We start from the raw sequence: 23,292 nt of genomic DNA, 5'->3' as shown, positions 1-23,292 counted from the left end.
TAATTTAATTGTTTTAATAGATGTATTCCTTACATCAAGTGGAAATCTGCCTCTTTGCAACTTATACCCTGTTCCTACTTCTGACCTCAGAAGCCAAGCAGAAAAAGACTCTCTTTTCCCCATCACAATAATCCTTCAAATATATGGAGAAAGCTATCATGCCCCCCAAGTCATCTCTTATCCAAGCTCAATATCATCAGTTCCTTTGGCTGTTGTGCTGTTGAGTCATTTTTTAGTCATGTCCAACACTTCATGACCCCACTTGGGGTTTTCTTGGCAAAGATACTGGAATGGTTTTCCATTTCCTTCTCCAGCTCATTTTACAGATGAAAAACCTTAAGGCCGACTTTTAACATTAGTCAAGTTGTTGTCAAGATGGCGGAGTAGAAGCAGGACCTCCGAGCAGCTCCTGCTTCCACCTTCCCCAATCCATGTAAAAAGGGGACTCTAAACAAACTTTGGAGCTGCAGAACCCACAAAATGACACAGAGAAGCTAACCTCCCACTGAGGACAAGCCAGCAGGAATCGGCCAGCACAGCGCTCTGGGAGCCCCCAGCCCCACACCGAGGCTTTAGCCCCAGACCTGGTCTGACCAGCCAAGTGCTGGAAGGGACTCCACATCAGTTGCAGCTGTGGCCGTTTCCAAATTTATCAACACATAGATGCGAAGAACAAGGTGAGAGGTCAGTGCAGTCTGGACTTTGGGACCCAGTAAGTGGGAGTGTGTGGCTTTTGCCCCCGGGGTGAGAAGCCACTGAGACCTGGCACAACCAGTCAGCACCAAGTGGCAGCTTCAGCTCCTGGCCTACAGAGTGTAGGGGGACCAAGCACCACTCTGAAGGGTAATCATTCTTGCTTTAACCTTCTTGGATCTGGACTGCAGTCTACGGTGGAGGTCCTGGGGTGTGTGTCCAGCTTGCCAGAGCGTGTGGAGACCTCAGAGAGGGCACCCATCTAATACCTCCAGGAGCTGAGAAAACCCCAGAGTTTGGGATGAAAGCTCCCCTGTCTGGTGGCAGATTCCTACTGTGGCAAAAAGCCCAGGAGTCAAGTGACTGAGGGGTGACGTGACATGACCAGGCAAAGAAAACAAAGCAGACAGAAGATTCCAACATTACACTCCTATTTTGGGGACAAAAAGGAACAAAGCATGGAACAGGAGGAAGACAGGGAAGTCAGAACTCCTGCACCAAAAGCTTCAAAGGAACAATATGAGCTGGTAACAGGTCATAGAGGACCTTAAGAAAAAGATAAGATAAGTGGAAGAAAAATTGGGAAGAGAAATGAGAACAATGCCAGAAAATTACGAAATGAGAGTCAACAGCATGACAGGAAAATAACACCTTAAAAAATAGGCTAACTCAAATGGCAAAAGAGGCTCAAAAAGACAATGAGGAGAAGAATGCCTTAAAAAGCCAAATTTGCCAGATGGAAAAAGAATTTCAAAAGCTCAATGAGGAGAATCATTGCTTCTGAATTAGATTAGAGCAAATGGAAGCTAGTGACTTTATGAGAAATCAAAATGCTGTTAAACAGATCCAAACAAATGAAAGAATAGAAGGCAATGTTAAATATCTCATGGGAAAAACCACTGACCTGGAAAATAGATCCTGGAGAGATAATTTAAAAGTTATTGAACTACCTGAAAGCCATGATCGAAGTAAGAACCTAGAAATCATCCTCCAGGAAGTTCTCAAAGAAAACTGCCCTTATGTTTTAGAACCAGAGGGCAAAACAGAGGTTGAAAGAATCCACCGTTCACCTCCTGAAAAAGATCCCAAAAAGAAAATTCCTAGGAATATTATAGCCAGGTTCCAGAATTCCCAGATCAAGGAGAGAATATTACAAGCAGCCAGGAAGAAACAATTTGAATATTGTGGAAACACCATCAGGATAACCTAGGATAACCCAGCTTCTACACTGAGGGATTGAACGGCTTGGAATATGATATTCCAGAGGTCAAAGGAGCTGGGATTAAAACCAAGAGTCACCTACCCAGCAAAACTGAGTATCATGTTTCAGGGGAAAATATGGGCATTCAGTGGAATAAGGACTTTCCAACATTCTTGCTGAAATAACCAGAGTTGAATAGAAAATTTGAAAATCAGATACAAGAAGCAAAAGAAGCATGAGAAGGTAAACAGTGAAAAAAAAATCATAAGGAACTTATCAAAGTTGAACTATTAACATTCCTACATGGAAAAACAATAATTGTAACTTATGAAACTTTTCTCAGTAGTTGAAGGGAATAGAAATATATATATATGTATATATATGAGGGTATATGGGCATATGAATACATATGTGAATGTATCTATATATGTTTACAGGTATACATAAATAGAGGGCACAGGACTAATTTAATAGGAAGGGATGATACTTAAAAGGTGAAATTAAGAGGTGAGAAAAGAATATAATGAGAGGAGATGGGGAGAGACAGATTGGGGTAAACTATCTCATACAGAGGAGGCAAGGGAAAATGGTTACAATGGAGGGGAAGAATAGGAAGGCAAAAGGGAATGGGTCAACCTTATTCCCATTGAATTTGGCTTGAGGAGAGAACGAAATACACACTAAATAGGGTATCTCACCCTCCAGGAGAGTAGGGGGGGAAGGGGATGAGAGGGGGTATGATGGAAGGGAGGACAGGCTGGGGGGGACAGAAGTTGGAAGCACCCACTTTTGAGAAGGGATGGGATCAAAGTAGAGAATAGAACAAGTGGGAGGTGGGATAGGAGGGAGGGAAATATAGTCAGTCTTTTACAAGGTTTTGCATTAGCCACACATGTACAACCTATACTGAACTGCTTATCTTCCCAGTAAGGGTGGGTGACAAGGATGGAAGGGAATGAATCTGGAATTCGAAGTTTTAAAATCAAATATTCATATATATATATATATATATATACATACTATTATTAATACTATTTTACATGTAATTGGGAAATAAGATATACAGGCACTGGGGCATAGAGATCCACTGGAAAAGTCGAAAGGGGTATGGGAGAAAATATGGGAGAGAGCAGATTGGAGGAGGAGATATCCTGTGGGACTGCTATTTTGGGGTGGTGGGTAGGGGAAAAACGGGGAGAAAATCAGTAACTCAAAATCTGGCAGAAATGAATGATGTAAATGAGAAGTTAATAAAGCATTTGAAAAAAAACTTAAGGCCAACAGGGTGAAGTGACTTGCCCAGGGTTACACTGCTAAATAAGTGTCAGAGGCTGGATTTGAACTCAGGAAGAAGAGTCTTTCTGACCCCAGGTCTGGTGTTCTATACACTGCGACACTAAGCTGTGCCCCTTCAGTTCCTTCAACCTATTCTCAAGTGGAATGAACCTTAGACCCTTTGCCATCCTGGCTGCCCACTCCCACATGCTCTCCAGTTTTGTTGTGCTCTTCCTAAAATTAAATTAAAAAAAAAAAACCCGCACACTGTAAAGAGAAGCTGGATGACTGAGCCAAGCCTATCACATCAATGGCACTCACATATAACCAGGAATAATGCCCATCCCCAGAAGACTCAATTATATTATATGTCTTCATTTATAGACTCAATTACATGTCTTCAAAAGGGACATACCTACACAGAGAGAGGGGGCAGGGAGGGAGGGAGAGGGAGAGAGGGAGAGAGGGAGAGAGGGAGAGGGAAAGGGAGAGAGAAAGAGAGAGAGAGAGAGAGGAAGAGGGAGAGAAAGAAGGAGAGGGGGAGAGGGAGAAAGAAATAAAGTAAAAGTAACCAGAGTTAACTCTATAGCACTTGAAGCATTTTTTTCATGGAGCTATTAATAAACCCTTACAGCTTCTTTTCCTCCCAGAGCCTCCATCCATTGCTTCCTTTCTTCTTCTGAAAATGCCTGCATAGTCATAGGAATTCCAGGTCTGAAAATTAATTAGAAACAAAAAGGAACAAAAGCATATTAGTCACTGACAACTAAACACACCCATCATCACAGCCCCCATTTTTTTCAAGTCCTGATCCAGTTCACCTGGCCGAGTTGAACTGCATTCTTCTAAATTTAGTCCATCCACAAATGGAAGGAAATTCTGCCTGGTGACTCCAATGATTGGGAAAGGCTGAGGGGTGGGAGGTGAGGAGAATCCTTATTCTTTACTTGTGATTTACTTTCCAAATAATGAGACATTTTTTTGTTTGCTTTATCAAAGGAGAAAAATGAATCTATCTCACAAAGAAATCTATAATAGGACAAGAGAAAATGCCAAATTAAGATGAAAGGTGGTTAAACTAAATTGATTTTGCACTGATAAAGACTGTCTTTTAACTAAGTTTTTTTTCCCCTTTTTCTTTTGGCAGAAGTTGCTTTCACCAATGCAGAAAAGTAGTTCATTTGTAACATGGCTTCCTGGAGCACTGAAAGGTTTAAGTGAATTACCCAGGGTCACTAAGTGAGAATGTGTCACAGGTAGAATATGAAGCCAAGTTTTCCTAACACCAAAGCAAGGCCCTCTATCCGTTCTGCCCTGCTGGCACTTCACAAAGTTCCTATTTATGTAATACTGTTTTATCCCCTTTTCAACTACTGAATAATACCACAATAAAGGTGAATTTTATGAATGGAACTATGGGTCGATATCATAGACATTCTTGGAGAGTGATTTTAATCTTGAAAATCTTTTCAATTGGGTTTTCAAGTTGTTTTATCAATACTCATCCAGCAGGCTTCGTATTACAGATTACAATACTGAACTACAGAAAGGCTATGCTATTGGTGCAAGGTTAATTAAGAAGCCAGTATTAGGAATTGCTATATAATTTAGTGACTCCAGACCACACAATGACATCTGCTTTCAAGGCCTCTATTTGTCCATGCCAAACACCATTCACCAATAGGGAATGTTTCTACGGTACAATAAATAAGACCAGTAGATCTGGAGTCAGGAAGGAGCAGGGTTCAAATCCTCTCTTATATTCAATATCTATGTGACCACAAGTGAAGACCTTCACCCTAACCTGGCTTGTATAAAATGGGGTGATAAAGCCTGCAGTGCCAACCTCACAGGGCTGATGAAAAGATCAAATGAATGAATACAAATAAAATGCTTTGAAGATATCATAGATTTTCAGTTGTTATTACTGTTTTAATTTTTCTCACTCTTTTAGCCTCACACTTACTTTTTAAGAGATTTCTCAAATTATTTGAACTCTGTTCAAAGCATTACTTTGGCATCATACATCTGAAAACAGAGTTTAACCACCTCCAATTCTGTAGCTCATTGTGTCCTTTTGAAGGGTAGCAGCAAGGCAAAATATTTAACCCATCAAACTAGGCTAAAAAGCCCTTGCCTCAGATTTTAAAATTCTGGCCCTTATTCAGAGTAAGGCACACCAGACTCAGGGGAGTTAATTATAATTACAGGAAAGAACATTTTTCTTCACATCAATTAACTGAGAACATGAAATTAGACTATTTACATGTGGGGTCTCATGGTGCTGGAGAATGTTACCATATACCAGCTTAGATGGCAGATAAATTAATCTAGAAAGGAAATTCCCCTAAAACTTGGTGATATTTTTTTTCCCCACATAGTAGTGAATCAGCAAAATAAAGGATAAAAGATGGCATTTTAGTCAGATTCTCTGGTGACATCTGATTGGACAAACAGTACAAAACGTGATGGATGAATAGTACAAAATGTCCACAGGACTTTAAATATAAATTCAATTGAGACACAGTTGGAGTGGCCCCAGGAAGCTTCTCAGTGGTGTAGAAAGAATACTACGGCCACTGTGAGGATGCATTAGGGGGTAGAGGAAATGTGCTCCAATAGCTCCTTCTTTTAACTAATTAGTCCTGCTAATTAGATGTATTATGCTCATTTGTTCCAATCGTACTCAAGGACTCCAAGTGTTATCAATGCCCTCTAAATTCAGCAACCTAGAGTAATACCCTAATTACCCCCACCCTAGGAATGGCTCTTGGCAAAAAAAAAAAATTACAAAAGAAAACTAGGTCTAAAATACATTTTTCTTGTCCAAAGGAACTTTAGAATGGGCAAAATACAACAATCACCAGCCAGCAACTTGAAACAAATACTAGTCAGGGATTGAGCACCAAAAGAAAATGGTAATAAACAGAGACTGACAAACGCTGAATATCAGGTCAATTCCAAAGATTATTAGAAAAAAATAAGAAAGTAGGCTAAATAAATTTGATGTCCCTTTTCTATATCCTATGAGATTGGTTGTCCATTGACATTTCTGTGAAGAAATGGTACAGGTAACATAGACTTGGCAAAGGTGGAGCCTGGCCTGAAATTATAATGTTCACAAAGAAGGAATTTCCAGAGGTTAATCAAGGATGGTTGAAGAAAGAGCATCAGAGTTTCAATGTGGCTCTCTCTAATTTTCAAGATTCTTCATTGCCCACAATTTTTATTTCCACTCTCTGATCCCTGAAGATGTACATGGTGGGGGCGGCTAGGTGGCACAGTAAATAGAGCCCAGCCCTGGAGTCAGGAGGACCAGAGTTCAAGTCTGGCCTCACACTTAACACAAAACTAACCATGTGACCTTGGGCAAGTCACTTAACCCCAACTGCCCTGCCTTCCTCCCTCCAAAAAGCGAAGGGAAAAAAAAGGTATGCATGGTGATTAGTGCAAATGTGCTTTTTACACACATAAAGGAAGTTCTGACATAAAGAGAAACTTTATATTATACTTTATTCTATGTACTAATTTTCAAATGTGTAAAGTACCTGGGACTTTAATTAATGCCTCTTACACTGTGGGTCCAGATTCCATATGGTCTTGGGTCACAGTGTTAAGAAGCGCTGAAGAGGTCAAGAGTGGAAAAAGTTTAAGAAGCCCTGCTCTAAATACTAATTCTTGTTGGAGAGGGAGATGAGAAGGGAAGGAACTGCAGCAAGTAACTGATGCTTTAGATCAAACTACCACCATAATTTGCCAGTAGTCAAACATCAAACTAAGGAAAAAACTAAATGTCAATGATGACGACTACGATGACAATAACGATGACGATGATATATCGTCTGCACTTAAAGGAAAGTCATTATTACAATATGATCTTATGAAACAAATCATGCAAGTACATATAAAGGACAACCTGGATATGCAACAGAAATCCATCTGTGATGTGGAAACAAGTACAATTTGGCTCCATTATGACAACTACAATCACTAATGTAATCTAGTCAAAGTAAATCAATTATGGGAGGAATAAATCTAAATGTTCACTTTTTAATTTAGATTAAACTCTCCACCAAAGTCTCCCATTGATGCCTCCTTGTAGCATGGAGGTGAGCCTGCATTGTTGTAATGGGAATGTAAATTTTTAAGATCTTCCCTGCCCCTAGGCTAAAGTGCACCTGGAGCCTGGGCTGGGAGGCTTGTTTTTCAGTAGATACTTTTTGATTGGCCAGTGGGTCAATAAGGTTGTTACATTCTCTGAGCCAGAAGAAGGCTATATAAGCCCTGATGTGTAGCTTTGTTTTGGGGCTCACTTTGAGAAGTGTTCTGTGATTTGATCAGATGAGACTCTGGGAAGCTGTTGTTGAGAGCCCTCTGGCTTTGAAAAACCCAGATGTTGATTTGGTATGGATGTAATGGTTGGACGGTTTGGAAAACTGTCTGCTTGATCTGTTTCTCTGTCTTGATAATTCTGTCTGTATACTCTGAAGTTGCCGGTGCTGACCTTTTTCCCCTGAACTAGGTAAACAATACATATTTGACTGATTAAAGTAAGCTTGTTAACCCATTTTGAGTTGCTTTCCTCTATCAAAGCAGATTCAAGAACTGTGTTGGCAGCCACCCAAGGGATGCTGGGGTGCTTCCTGCTACAATTGTCACAGGTCATTGCAATGACTTGCAAGCTCTAAAAGGACCTGCACTGAGCCAGAAATGCTCTAAGTACGGACATGGTAATTAGTTGTCTTTCTATTGTTCAGACGAACAAGCCTAACTAAATTTAATGGGCAGCTAGGTGGCACCATAGTGCACAGAGCGCTGGGTCTGGGGTCAGGAAGACTCGTATTCTTGAGTTCAAACCCAGACTCAGAAACTTACTAGCTGTTTGTGATCCTGGGCTTACCCCAGTTTTCCCATCTGTAAAATGAGCTAGAGAAGGAAACAACAAATCACTCCAGTATCATTGCCAAGAAAAGTCCAAATGGCACAATGAAGACTTGGACATGACTGAAAAACAACTTAACAGCAAGAAAAAGAGATTGGCCATAGGTCATCAATGTTTCAGCCACAGGATCTCTCTAAAGACTGTAATCTAAAAAAATAAAATAAAATAAAACAAAACAAAAATGTTAGCGGCAGCTAGGCACAGTGAATAGAGCACCGGCCCTGGAGTCAGGAGGACCTGAGTTCAAATATAGCCTCAAACATTAACATTTACTAGTTGTGTGACTCTGGGCAAGTCATTTAGCCACAGTTGCCCTGCATTCCCCCCTCCAAGAAAAAAAGAAAGACTGTAGTCTAACATCTAGAAAAGTTATCATCTACTTGGTGGAAAAAAAATTTCCACTAGTGAAACAACCACACAATCCCCAAAGTCTTGAAATTGAGCAATATATGATCAAACAATTTTCTCAACTAGAACTTGTTATGATAGTGGCTCAGTCACCAAGATTATCATCATAGGATCAGAAATCTTGAAGTGGAATGACCTTTGTCCAAAGCCCTCATTTTACAGATGAGCTAAAGTGACTTGGCCAAGAACAGTTCATCCTACTGAGATCCAACAACCTCAATAGTCCATTCTATTGAGACTTGTACCTTAACCCATTGACTGTGGGAGTTCACGCTTCAAAGGACTGAATGGAGGAAGAAGGAAGCAAATAAATTACCCTAACAAAAAATTTATCATTTTAAGTCTCTAACTTTCTAGACATTTCATTTAAAAAAAAATCAATGCTGTGGGAATCATTATTGTGCAAAATTATAACTGTTTGCATGGAAGGGGAGGCATATTTGGAAATTCAGCACCAATATTATCTCAATGAAAATCCAATTTACAGATATTTTAGTTGATATTCCTAAAATGAGGCATATCCCATTAATACAACTCTCTGCTCATGTAAGACAACACAATACAGTGTGCCCATAACCTGAACCACAGTATTTCCCAGCTGTGCAGTGAATACTACTTGAAAAGTGTAAACAATCTGAAAATCTAAATAGTAATTCTCCTTGGAGCAGAATGGGGTAATGGGGGAAGTATTCTCATTTTTGAGGACTAAAAAGAATGGAGAGTATATCTTACTTGTCTTCTTGTGTTGATGATATGGAAAGATATTAGTGAGAGCCCAAAAAACTATAAAATCCATTAAAGTGCTGTGTTGAGAATTCAGAAACACAGACTTCTGCTTTAAAATTACTGACATATGCTGCCTTGACAATTCATTACATAGGATTAGCCCAGGGAAGGTTTGTGCTTGTCCAAAAATACTAACCCACAGGATGACAATTTATTCTGGGTTGAGTAGCAAAGAATGTTGGTCCTAATAATTACCCTATTATTTCCATGAAGAAAAGGAGCTAGCTATAAAACACACACATACACACACACACACACACACACATGCACGCACGGTGCAATAATTTTTTTAAAGCTAATCATTTATTCCCCCACAAAACTGCAACTCAAAGACCCCATCGTGATAAGAAGGTATTCTGGGTTTTTGAAGTATCTGATGGTGTATTGCAAGTTCTATCAATTTACAAAAAGCTTTGAGTATGGTTCCAACTGCAGAGATGTGCCTTAACCAATCTAAGGACTAGCTTAGCTAAATATGGTTAGTAGCCAGAGATGAATTCTTTGGCCATAGCAACCCATGAAACAAAATATATTCATGCATGCATACATACATAACTATTTTGTGTACATGTGTATATGTCTGCATATGTGTCTGTATACATATGTATATATGTATGTGTGTATGTATACATTCACACATATAAGAAATAATCTTTGGTCCTTTATGGCCCACTTTTCTTTCTGCCATGAAGAATGCGTGTTGGTGGAAAGGAAAGCAGAAGTGCTAAGAATCACACTAATAAGATATTTTATCACATTTATAAGAATCATACAATTCTTAGAATTCCATGAGCATTTTACCATTGGCACTATGAATGTGAGATACTTATTGAAAATGAAAGAGGGTAGGGGGGCGGGGTCAAGATGGTGGAGTAGAAGCAGGTCCTTCCCACGGCTCCCAGCTTCCACCTTCCCCAATTCATGAAAAAGGGGACTCTAAACAAACTTTGGAGTTGCAGAACCCACAAAATGATACAGAGAAGCTAACATACCACTGAGGACAGCCCAGCAGGCCAACAGGAATCGTCCAGCACAGTGCTCTGGGAGCTGAGCCCAGTTCCACACCAAGGTTTTAGCCCCAGAGCGGGCCTGACCAGCAGCCGACTGGAGGGACTCCAGATCACCAGCAGCTGTGGTCCTTTCCAGATTAATCAACACACAGATGCCAAGGACAAAGTGAGGGTTCCATGCAGTATGGACTTTGGGACCCAGTAGTTGGGAGTGCCTTGACTTTTGCCCCTGGGGCAAGAAGCCACTGAGAGCTGTGGTGCAGGGCAGCAGCCCCTTTGTAGCTTCAGCTCCTGGACTGCAGAGTGTAGGTGGACCAAACAACCAGTTTGAGGGGTAATCGCTCTTGCTTTAACATGCTTGGATCTGGATTGCAGTCTAGGGTGGAGGTCCTGGGGTGTGTGTCCAGCTTGCCAGAGCATGTGGAGGCTTCGGCAAGGGCTCCCAACTAATAGCTCCGGCAGCTGAGAAATCCCAAGTGTTTGGGACGGAAGCTCCCCTGTCTGGTAGCAGAGTCCTACTGTGGCAAAAAGCCCAAGAGTCAAGTAATTGAGTAACAACATGCCAAGGCAAAGGAAACAAAGCAAACAGAAGAACCCAACATTAGACTCCTATTTTGGGGACAAAAAGGATCAAAGCATGTAACAGGAGGAAGGCAGTGATATCAGAACTCCTGCGCCAAAAGTTTCAAAGGCACAATACGAGCTGGTTACAGGCCACAGAGGACCTTAAGAAGCAGATAAGAGAAGTGGAGGAAAAATTGGGAAGAAAAATGAGAACAATGCAAGAAAATTACGAAATGAGAGTCAACAGCCTGACTGAGGAAAATAACACCTTAAAAAATAGACTAACTCAAATGGCAAAAGAGGCTCAAAAAGGCAATGAGGAGAAGAATGCCTTAAAAAGCCGAATTTGCCAGATGGAAAAAGAATCTCAAAAGCTCACTGAGGAGAATCATTGCTTCAGAATTAGATTGGAGCAAATGGAAGCTAGTGACTTTATGAGAAATCAAGATGCTATTAAACAGATCCAAACAAATGAAAAAATAGAAGGCAATGTGAAAAATGTCATGGGAAAAACCACTGACATGGAAAACAGATCCAGGAGAAATAATTTAAAAATTATTGGACTGTCTGAAAGCCATGATCAAAGAAAGAACCTAGAAATCATCCTCTAAGAAATTCTCAAGTAAAACTGCCCTGATGTTTTAGAAACAGAGGGCAAAATAAAGCTTGAAAGAATCCACCAATCACTTCCTGAAAAAGATCCCAAAAAGAAAACTCCTAGGAATATTACAAACAGGTTCTGGAATTCCCAGATCAAGGAGAGAATATTACAAGCAGCCAGGAACAAACAATTTGAATATTGTGGAAACACAATCAGGATAACCCAGGATCTGATAGCTGCTACACTGAGGGATCGAAGGGCTTGGAATATGATATTCTGGAGGCCAAAGGAGCTGGGATTAAAACCAAGAATCACCTACCCAACAAAACTGACTACCATGTTTCAGGGGAAAATATGGTCATTCAGTGGAATAGAGGGCTTTCAAGCATTCTTGATGAAAAAAACATAGTTGAATAGAAAATTTGATAGAAGAAGCAAGAGAAGCATGAGAAGGTAAACATGGAAAAGAAACCATAAGGAACTTATCAAAGTTGAACTATTTACATTCCTACATGGAAAAACAATAATTGTAACTGATGAAACTTTTCTCAGTGTGAAAATAGTTGAAGGGTGTGTGTGTGTGTATATATTACATATATATATATTGGAGGGTATATGGGCTTATGAATACATATGTGAATGTGTGTATCTATGTTTACAGGTATACATAGATAGAGGGCACAGGACCAATTCAATAGGAAGGGATGATACTTAAAAGGTGAAATTAAGAGGTGAGAGAGGAATATAATAATAGGAGATGGAGAGAGACAGATTGGGGTAAACTATCTCATATAGAAGAGACAAGGGAAAATGGTTACAATGGAGGGGAAGAATAGGAAGGCAAAAGGGAAAGGGTGAACCTTATTCTCTTTGAATTTGGCTCGGGGAGGGAATGAAATACACACTAAATAGGGTATCTCACCTTATAGGAGAGTAGGGGGGAAGGGGATGAGAGGGGGGATGATGGAAGGGAGGGCAGGCTGGGAGGAGGGAATTTGGAAGCACCCACTTTTGAAAAGGGATGGGATCAAAGTAGAGAATAGAACTATGGGGACGTGAGATAGGAGGGAGGGAAATATAGTCACTCTTTTACAAGATATCAACTATGTTAATGTTTTGCATAAGCTATACATGTACAACCTATACTGAACTGCTTATCTTTCAAGTAAGGGCGGGTGATAAGAGAGGAAGGGAATGAATCTGGAATTCAAAGCTTTAAAATCAAATGTTCAAATATATACATATATACACTATTATTAATACTATTTTACATGTAATTGGGAAATAAGATATACAGGCACTGGGGCATAAAGATCCACCATGCCCTACTGGAAAAGTCAAAGGGGGTATGAGAGAAGATATGGGAGAGAGCAGATTGGAGGAGGGGATATCCTGTGGGACTGCTATTTTGGGGCAGTGGGTAGGAGAAAAAATCTGGTGGAAATGAATTATGTAAATCAGAAGTTAATAAAGCATTTGAAAAATGAAAAGAAAGAAAGAAGGAGGGTAGAAACAGAAGAGAAAAGGGACATGGATAAAGACTTGGCATAAAGCCATAATTCAGGGTTGTGATTTGGATGATGATTTAGCGCAAAGGAGAGGAATATTAAAAGTAAGAAATCCAAGAAGAGTTTAACAGAATATCCCGGAAGGGAGAGTATATCCAATAGGAGAGAGTGGTGCAAGCCTATGACACCTACTGACTGTAAGACCCTAGACAAATCACCCAACCTCTAAGTGCACCAAGCAAATCTCTGAGGGGATGAGTTGCAAAAAGGTGGCCATCTCTATTCCCAGTCTTATGAGATCACAGGTTCAGTCCTTAAGCCTGTGACAGGATAAAGAGGTGAACTGGTCAAGAAAAAGATAACAGTTACAGACTCTGAGCACTGCTCTAGTGCCCACAGAAATTAAAGACTCAACCACATCAGACAGACCCCCTGTGGAAGATTTCTCAGAGGATATGAATAAAATCACCCAGGATAAGAAGGTGTGAAGGAGTTCATATTTCCACTGCACAAGGGAGAACCTTACAATGAGATCGCATAGCAATTTAAATACTCAAGTATTCACTCATTCATGTAAATATTTATTAAGCTCCATTTGTTCATTAGCACTGGGAGGATTACAAAGATAATTAAGTCATAGTCTTGGCCCTCCAAAACTGAATTCCTTAGCTACTTATCCATTAAGGCAACGAGGTGGCATAGCAGACACAGTGCTCTTCTTGGAGTAAGGAAAATAAGAGTTCAAATCCCGCCTAAACACTCTTACTAGCTTCAGGACCCTGGACAACAAACAACCTCTACATGCCTCAGTTTTCTCATTGGTAAAGTGGAGATCATAATAGCAGCTACCTCATAGGGTGGTGATGATCAAATGAGATAATTTGTAAAGTATTTTGCAAACCTTAAAATGATATATAAATACGAATTATTAATTATTATTATCTAACAAATGTCTACTATTAGACAAACTCTGAAAGAAGAAAAATCCACTAAAGAAATCTTACAATACCCAGTGAAACAAATACTCCCATTCTAATCTGCTTTTGGAGTGTCTTTTCCATGACTCACATTTGCTCTGGGTGCTCACCTTCCAATAATAAACAATTAGCTTTTTTGGTTGTTGTTGGAAAGTATTATGCTAACAAAATATGGCAGAAAGGCAATATATGCCAGATACAGCCCCACAGGAGGGAAACAACAGGAAGGGGTCCATGAATATTCAAACTGAGTCTCAAAGAGTTAGCAGAGAATTGCAGTCAAGAAAATATACAGAAAGATGACAGGACACACAAGGCCTTTCTGAGAAGGTTGGGTACTCTGAATTAAAGGGGGTTAAGTACAAGCAAGGAACGTTGAGTAACAGCCGGCAGTCCCAGCTGTAAAATAAGGAGAAATTTGATCATCTGTTGAGAGAACTGAGGGGAAGGCAGGCAACTTGTACATTTTAAAAAATAATATTAACTAATAAAAAGCAGCAGCGTGGTATAGTGGAAACAGTGAAGTCAGAAGGCCTGAGTTTAAATCCTTGGTTTGCCTCTGGAAAAAAACAATTACTTTATGTCTCTGGGCCTCACTTTCTTCACATTTGAACTGAAGGGATTAGGCTAGATTAGAAACTCCTAACCTGGGGTCTGTGAACTCTTTAAAAAAAAATACTTAGTAACTATTTCAATCCACCTAAGTTTACTTTGTAATCATATGCATTTTGTGTGTTTCAAAATATCTTTGTGGGAAGATTGCCAAAGGGTACCTGGCACAGACTTCTGGAATAAATGAACCCCAGGATCCTTGTATCTTGCAATCTACCACACTAACCACACATCTGGGTCACAAACATTATGCAAAATCTCACTAGGAGATGGGGGAACAACACAGTAGATAAAAAAAAAACTGGCTTTAAATCCAAAGCCACTTTCAGTATTGTTCTCTCCAAAACCTGCCTTCTATCACAGGCACAACCACCATTCTTCCAATTACACAGGAGCACACTCTTCCCATTTTAGATCCAACCTGTTATCAAGTCTTGTCTACTCTCAGTGGATGGAGTGCTGGGCTTGGAATCAGGAACGTGTGAGTTCAAATCCAGCCTGAGACATTCCCTAGCTATGTGACCCTGGGCAAGTCACCTAACTTCTGTTTAACTCAGGTTTTCTTAACTGAAAAATGCAAATAATATTAGGAAAGACCTTCCAGAGTTTTGTATCAAAAAAGATACTATTTGTAAAACTCAATGTTACCAAGATTAAGAGGGAAGTGGAAAATTGGGAAAGAATTTTTACAACCAGTGTCTCTGATAAAGGCCTCTTTTCTAAAATATACAAAGAATTTAGTTGAATCTATAAGAATACAAGACACTCCCCAACTGATAAATGGTCAAAGGATATGAACAGGCAGTTCTCAGAAGATGAAATTAAAGACATATATAAGCATATGAAAAAATGTTCTAAATCACTATTGATTAGAGAAATGCAAATCAAAACAACTCTGAGGTACCACATCTCACCAGCCAGATTGGCTAAGATGACAAAACAGGAAAACGATAAATGCTGGAGAAGATGTGGAAAAATTGGAACACTAATGCACTGTTGGTGAAGTTGTGAACTAATCCAACCATTCTGGAGAGCAATCTGGAACTATGCCCAAAGGGCTATAAATAAGTGCATACCCTTTGACCCAGTAATACCATTTCTAGGGTTGTATCCCAAAGAGATCAGAGAAGTGGGAGGAGAACCCGTATGTACAAAAATATTTGTAGCAGCGCTTTTTGTGGTGGCAAAGAATTGGAAATCAAGGGGATGTCCATTAATTGGGGAATGACTGAACAAGTTGTGGTATATGAATGTAATGGAATACTACTGTGCCATAAGAAATGAGGAACAGATGGACATCATAATAACCTGGAGAGACTTATATAAACTGATGCTGAGAGAGAAGAGCAGAACCAGGAGAAATCTGTACACAATCACAGACACAACATATGTGTGATGTCCGTTATAAGACAACTCCAAAAGACTCATGATGGAAAGAGATACTCACATCCAGAGAAAGAGATGTGGAACCTGAATGCAGATTGAAACAAATTACTTGCTCTGTTTCTTTTTCTTGTTTTGTTGTTTCCTCTTTCCCACTGATCATTCCATCAGTTAAAATCCTTCTTTACAACTTGACTAACGATTAATGTGAAGATATTTGTAGATCCTACATTCAAGTGCAAGCCACCATGATGAGGGGGCGGGGAAGGAGGAGAGAATATTTGAAACTCAAGGGACTATGGAACTGAATGTCGTAAACTAAAAGTAAATAAATAAATCAATTTAAGAATTAAAAAAAATACTATTTGTAAAGTGTTTAGCACAGTGCTTGGCATAGAATAGCCACTAAATAAACACATTTGCTTTTTTCCTTCTTGCTTCCATAGTATCTTTTACCTGTGTCTGTTACTACCTCCATTAACACTTTAATCATCCTGTTTCAGCCCAGTCAACGGATTGGAGCAAGTCTCCTAATTGGTCTCCCTTCCTCCAAACTCTTCCTTGTTCAACCCAACCCTTCTCAACATAATCGCTGAATTGATATTTTAATGTACACATCACTCTCCATCTCCAAAAGTTTTGGTGGTTTCCTAACACCTCTAAGATCAATTATAAACTTCTTTACTTTGTATTTAAAGTCCTTCACAAAAAGGCTCTGGTCAATCTTCCCAGACCAATTACATATCACTCCTCCTCACACACTCTACATTCCAATCAGGCTGGTCTATTTTCTATTCTATCTCCCACTGATCATCCCTAGTATGTCTCTCCTAATAACCCCAGTGGTTAGTGTTTCCCTCAAAATTATTTTGCATATATTTTGTATTTACTTTCATGTGTCCATGTTATTTCCCATACCATATTAGAATATTAGTTACTTGAGGGAAGAGAAATTTTCTTTCTTTGGTTTACATATCACCAGTGCCTAATATAGTCCCTCAACTCAGAATAGGTGCTTAATACTTACTAAATTAAATTACTGAGGTCACAAGGCAATAAATAGTTGAACAATCTATTTTCAGGAACTCACTGAATTAACTTTGCATCCTATTTGAGCAGATTTAGAAAAATGGAAAAAGGGTGAGGTTTTCAATTTTTTTCCTGAGCCTCTGATACCTACTGGCAGTGTCATCCTAGAAAAGTCACTTGAGTTCTCTGTATCCATGAAACAACCCTCGAGATCAGTAAGTAACAGAAGGTAAGAATGTAAATTGGTAGAGGGAGTTCCCTGTATTAATACAAGTTTAGTCTATTTTTTGAGCAGTATCTGAATACAATATGGGGGCAAACGTTACAGAATCAAAGTGATTTTTCAAGTATTCAAGTATGGTATTTACAGTGTACAAGACACTGAGGGGGAATGACATGTGACACAATCCTTAGCTTTGTGGAACTTACAGTAAGATAAACCAAACATTAGTAACTAACCCCATGTCCTTTTCACATTTTATAGGTTAAAAACAAAACAAAAAAAATACTTTTCACAGCAATATAGTCTGAAATTTTCATCAACACCAAGAACCCAAGAGAACAAAAACCGAAAATAAGCCAAAAAAAGGAAGGTGAGGCATGCCTACTTAAAAATTATGCCCATGAAACAGTCAACTTTTCCAAGGTTTCATAAGACATGCATGTGTAAATAAATCTTACTGTGCAGACACTATGTAATAATACAATGCAGACACTCTGTACTAACTGCTTTTGTTTAAGCACATCCCAATGACCCCAAGACAAGGATGTCCAGAGGATATATGGAAAAGAGGAAAGAGATCCCTGATGCCTTAGAACTTAAGTTTAAATTCCAGCTTGATTTCCTACCTTTGTATCCTTGGGCAAAGTCATTTCCATTCTCTGGTCCTCCAATGTTTCATCAGTAAAGTGGTGGGGGTAGGGGCTCCAGGTGGCTGAGATGACTGTTAAAGACATTCCTAGCTCTAAATCTGCAGTCCTGTGACCAGGGCACAACTGGGAGGCGGAGACAGGTGGAGGAAACAGAATCTAAGAAAGGAAAGCCTAGTTCTAGTCCAGATGCCAAGACTAACTTGCTAAGGTGACAATGGGCAAAGCATTTATTCACATAAACAAAGCATGACAATGTCAGCACCTGCATGGCAAAACTTTTGCTTTTTTCTTTGTTTTCAATGCCACCCTTAATATACAGCACACAACAGGTACATGATAAACAGACTCAATAAATGGACACCAGCATCTTCATCCACAGAACTGGAACATTAGACAAGAAGGTCTCCAAACCAAAGTCTCTTACAAGTCTAACTTTTGTGATTCTGTGACTCTTAGTTATCCTGAGTAACTTGGAATAAGAACCCAAAGAATAGCTGAAAACCAGGGCCACTAAGTCTCAACCTCCTTCCCTCCCTCTCTCCCTCCCTCCCTCCTACCCCTTATAATTCTGTTACCCAAAACCACTAGGTATATAGATGACAACAATAGTGGACCCTTTATACTACATTTCAAGGTTTCTAAAGCACTTTTAATTATATCATTTGTTACTGGCCAACAACCCCAAGAACAAAGCACTGTAGGTAATTTTTTAGAGAGGACTGGACCTTTGATTTAGCCGTTATAGAAAAATGCTAGTGAGGAAACTCCCTCTTTCAATGAACATGGGCATTTTAGATGCCTGGGACACTGAGGTCAAGCAAATTGTCCAGGGTAGTATAGAAAGTATTTTTTGGAGGTAGGACCTTAATGCAAGTTGTCTTGACTCCAAAGTCATCTCTCTATATGGTAAATATGATTATTTGTTTTATATATATATAATATATATATACATACACACATATACACAAACATACAGACATACTCACATACACACATATGTATATATGACAGATTCTATATCAGACTGCTTCTACTATGGATATTATTATCCTGATTTAAAGAGGGGAAAATAAAGCCAACATAAGTTAAATGGCCTGCATAGCTTTACACAGCATCAGAAGTAAGACGTGAACCTTGGCCTTCTCATATCCAACTTTAACTGTCCACCCATTATGGGACACTGTCTTTCAAACAAATTAAAAGGCATCAAAGCATGAGTCAAAAGGCCTGAGATCCAGTCATGGCTAGCTCATGATCCGGTCACTCACTAGCTATGTGACCTTTGGAAAATCTCTTCCTCTTCCTAGAACTCTCTTTCCTCATCTATGAAAGAACAAGATTTGTATACATGTTGAATTGTTGCCATTGCTATTCAGTCTTTTTTCAATTATGTCTGACTCTTCAAGACCCCATTTGGGGTTTTCTTAGCAGAGGTATTGGAGTGATTTTCCATTTCCTTTTCCAGTTTAATTTACAGATTAGGAAACTGAGGCAAATAGGCTTAAGGGACTTGCTCAGGGTCACACAGCTATTATGTGTCAGAAGTCATATTTGAACTCAGGAAGACGAATCTTCCTAATTCCAGGTCCAGCAATCTATCCACTGTCCTACCTCGTCACCCATACACATTGTTTAAAACTATATAAATGAAAAAGGGTGTACATATGGGGGAGAAGAGAGTAAACAATGAAAAAGGAAAATGATGAATCACTTACAAGTTGTAGACAGCTACATAATGACATTCAATTTTAATCTACACATCTTTGGAATAAATGCCTGTAGAATTTAACTGCATTGGCAGCTAGGTGGAACAGTGAATACAGCACTGGCCCTGGAGTCAGGAAGACCTGAATTCAAATCCAGCCTCAGACAACTGACATCCTTACAAGCTGTATGACCTTGGGAAAGTCACTTAACCCCAATTGCCTTGCCAAAAAACAAGAAGAAGACTTTAACTGTATTATAAATGATCTGAATGGTTTTCTGGTTGGCTGAGGTTAAGTTCAAATTAAACATAAATATAAATAAAATTAAATTAACTCATTAGACAATCACTAAAGTTTCTTGGAGCTTGTGTAATTCTAAAATCTGTAATTCTACTGATACTGTCATCTACATCTAAAGATAACCTTGTTCATCCACCATTCATGGAAAAGTCTTGGAATAGCAAATTGTCCAATAATGACATCGGAGTACAAGATACTGACAATAAGCAGCAGTGGATTCCAAAACAGCCAGAATTAGTTTAGTTTTTGTCTCCTTTCTCCTTCTTTATAAAAGGTGCTATGAGCAATCAAAGGTCCCAAAATTGTGCAACAGGAGAAAAAGAGAAGCAAAGGTCTTCTCTAAGAGTAACATATAAATTGAATGGTCTCATTTCAAATGACTAGAGTTCACGATTTCAATTACCCTCAGCATTTGGAAAGTCTATGTGCTGGAAAAGAGCTAGTCATGGCAAAGTCGGCATTGGTCTCAAAGCCAGATCTGGCTTCAAGTGTTGCCTTATACGCATTGATAAAAGGGCTAAAATGAAAGGTACAAATTAACAGTGAACTATTTTAAGTTACCACATGTAAAAGTCACAGGCATGTAGTGGCAAGGCATAAACCACATTGGCTGGAAAGGAAGCACAGGCTGGTTTAGGAAGAGGTCATGCACCAGCAATCATGTTTCTGCAAATATCAAAAGCTCCCTATATGGTCCCAACATTTGTTAAAATTCACACAAGGACAGATCCAAACTTCCCCTAAATCAATCTCCTGCTATTCAAAATCATTGAGAATACAGAGATGCTGGAAAATGAATGCCTATATCTCAGGTGGAGGTTCCTAATGGTTTTTAGCCAAAGGGACTTGGGCTACAATGCAGATTTCATATTTCAAGTGGCAGTAATAAAGCCAATCTGGGCATTGTCCTTGACTGATAGAGACTGTAAGCCCTCTAAAATGTAATCAGATGGTCTCTGAGCAACCCTGAAAAATCAGGCACTCTATGGCAAAGCTAGTGATTAGGCTCTCCTCATTCAGCTAGGTGGGCATCCAAGACGATACATGTTCTATCTGAGTCCAGAGTAAGGTTACATACAATGCTGCTATCAGATAGAGAAAACTTATTGAACCAGATGTGTGATTCACTGGACAAAAGCAAAGGTTATTAACTTACCCCTTTGGAAGTCTGGTGAAAGTTACAGAGTCCCTCTCAGTAATGATTTTTTTTAAATTAAGGAAATGGGGCCCAATAGATGGCTCAGTGGATAGAACATTGGCCCCACAATTGTAAGGACCAGAGTTCAAATCCAGTATCAGAGGAATGACCTCAGTGAAGTAACTTGATAACCCCAGTTATGAGGAGGGAGGGAAGGAGGGAGAGGGTGGGGAGAGAGGAAGAGAGACAGAGAGACAGAAACAGGGAAAGAGTACTAAGACTTTGTAATTCCCAGAGAGGTGCCAAAAAGACTAATGTCATGAGGTGTACAAAAGGTTTTATTCTGAAATATCCCTAATTCATGACCCAGAGTGATGAACTGGCTATCTACGAAAAAAAAAATAAGGAAATACTAAATTTAAGTTAGGTGTTAGTGAAAATAAAGATCTATTTCCCCCCATGCAAGTTCTCAGATCCCCTGCAAGTGATCCATAGACTATGGACGCCTGGTTAAGAATCTCTACTGTACAGCAATGATGTCAAATAGAAGTAGAAATGGGGGCTGCTACTCAACACATAAGGATCTGTGCAGTTCACATACTGACTGGGTTTTAGAATGTATTATTATACAAGTTTTTATTGTATTTTTATTTATTTGGTTAAAGATTTCCCAATTACATTTTAATTTGGTTTAGGCAGAAGTAGAGAACACTGAAGGTCACACATGTAGGCCATGCACTATGCGTCTGACACCTCTGGTCTAGAGAATTCTCAATGAATAACCCCCCCCTTTAAAGAAGACTGTTATCAACCCTACAATTATGGCACATTATCTGGAATGGTGAAAAGTGACATGATTTGTCGAAGGCCACACAACCAGTAAGTGTCCAAAGGCAGCACTCTAAATATGGTGCTGGAACTACACCCCCAGAGCAGACTGTCTCTCATAGATAATTATTAAGAGTAAAAATGATTCAATCATGGATGCTTCCCTGGTATCAAAGAAAGTAAAATGTTCTTTTTAACATGTTCTGAAATTTAGATAATTTACCTGTCTGTTGCTTCTACATCAAAACAGAACCGTCTGTCAATGGAGTCAGTGTGCCTTTTGGTGCATTCTTTCAAAGAGAAGACTTCTCCATCACCCTGTTAAAGAGGAAGGAAAGTATTCTTAGAATCAAGATAGTAAATTTCAAAGGAAATCAACTAAAAACTAAGAATATAATCTATATCAGAATAAAAATAAAACTACAGATTTCACCTGAACACATCTTGTTCCCCCCATCCCCCCAACCCCCATAAACGACTTCTTACCAATTGGCCATTTATGTTAGTGACCCTCCCTACTTCCTACTAACTTAGATTCCCAATCTCACCTCACCTAGGCCTCTTTGTCTTCCTTTCTTACCTGACCTGAATCCAATTTCTATGAGATTGGATCTATGAAATCCAAATTCTATGAGATTCTGCCTCTGAAATATTCTTCAACTTTCTATTCTTAAAACCACCACCCTACCTCTCTCTAGACTATTCCAATCACCTCCTTATTAACCACTCTGCCTCTATACTCTCCCTTCTCCAATGCCTCCTTTCACAAAGCTGCCAAATTAATCCTCCTAATATAAAGCCCATTTCAAACCTTGCTCAAAAACCTTTAGGGGTTCCCTTAAGCTTGTCATTTAAGGCATACCCCAACTGACTTTTTCCCGCAGTTTTATCTCTCTCTCTGTCTCTCTCTCTCTCAAAACTGGGACTATTAGGGTTTCCTTAATCCCATTCTACATTCCCCTGCCTTCTTGAATTCTTGCAAGACTTTCCTTTTGCCTGGAACACTCTGTCTTTCTCTGCACTTACTGAAATCCTCATTTTCCTTCAAAGTCCAGTCTTCAGGTATCCTTCTCTCTATGAAGTATTTCCTGATTCCTCCATCTAAAGGTAATCTCTCTTCCACCTCAAATTTTCTTACAACACTTTACATGGCTCTCTCCTTCACTTCTATCACACTCTATTTACGATTACATGTATTTGCTTGCATCTTGTATTCCTTTTTTAGGCTTTAGGTTCCTTGACAGTGAGGAATGGTGCCATTTTTCAGCTCTGTATCCCTCATGCCTATTAAAGTTGCTGCCACACATCAGCTGCTTAAATATCTGGTAAACTAAAATCCATTCCCTTCAACCTAGTCTCTTTTATAAGAGTCAGAAAATAGTTCCTTTAGCATTTTTCCCCCCAGGATTCATTACCCAACATATAATCAGTTCTGTTCTCCTTAGGCCTTCTAAATTT

At 39.4% G+C, this 23,292-nt stretch overlaps 1 protein-coding gene across 1 annotated transcript in view; it reads right to left on the bottom strand.

The window, feature by feature from the left end:
• ARHGAP10 (Rho GTPase activating protein 10) overlaps window positions 1-23,292 on the bottom strand; it is a 392,686-nt gene that overhangs the window by 181,149 nt on the left and 188,245 nt on the right. Inside the window, exons 9-10 of the mRNA XM_069105012.1 lie at window positions 22,058-22,152; window positions 3,802-3,883 (exon numbers count right to left, since the gene is read on the bottom strand). Of these exons, the coding sequence (XP_068961113.1) occupies window positions 3,802-3,883; window positions 22,058-22,152 (177 nt within the window). The remainder of the gene's footprint in view (window positions 1-3,801; window positions 3,884-22,057; window positions 22,153-23,292) is intronic.

Source organism: Petaurus breviceps, unplaced genomic scaffold (assembly GCF_028583685.1).
Source record: "Petaurus breviceps papuanus isolate PSGF00001 unplaced genomic scaffold, PetGlider_PUasm1.0 76, whole genome shotgun sequence".
NCBI lineage: Eukaryota > Metazoa > Chordata > Mammalia > Diprotodontia > Petauridae > Petaurus > Petaurus breviceps.
Note: the sequence above shows the minus strand (reverse complement) of the source record. Positions and strands in the feature narration are given on the sequence as shown.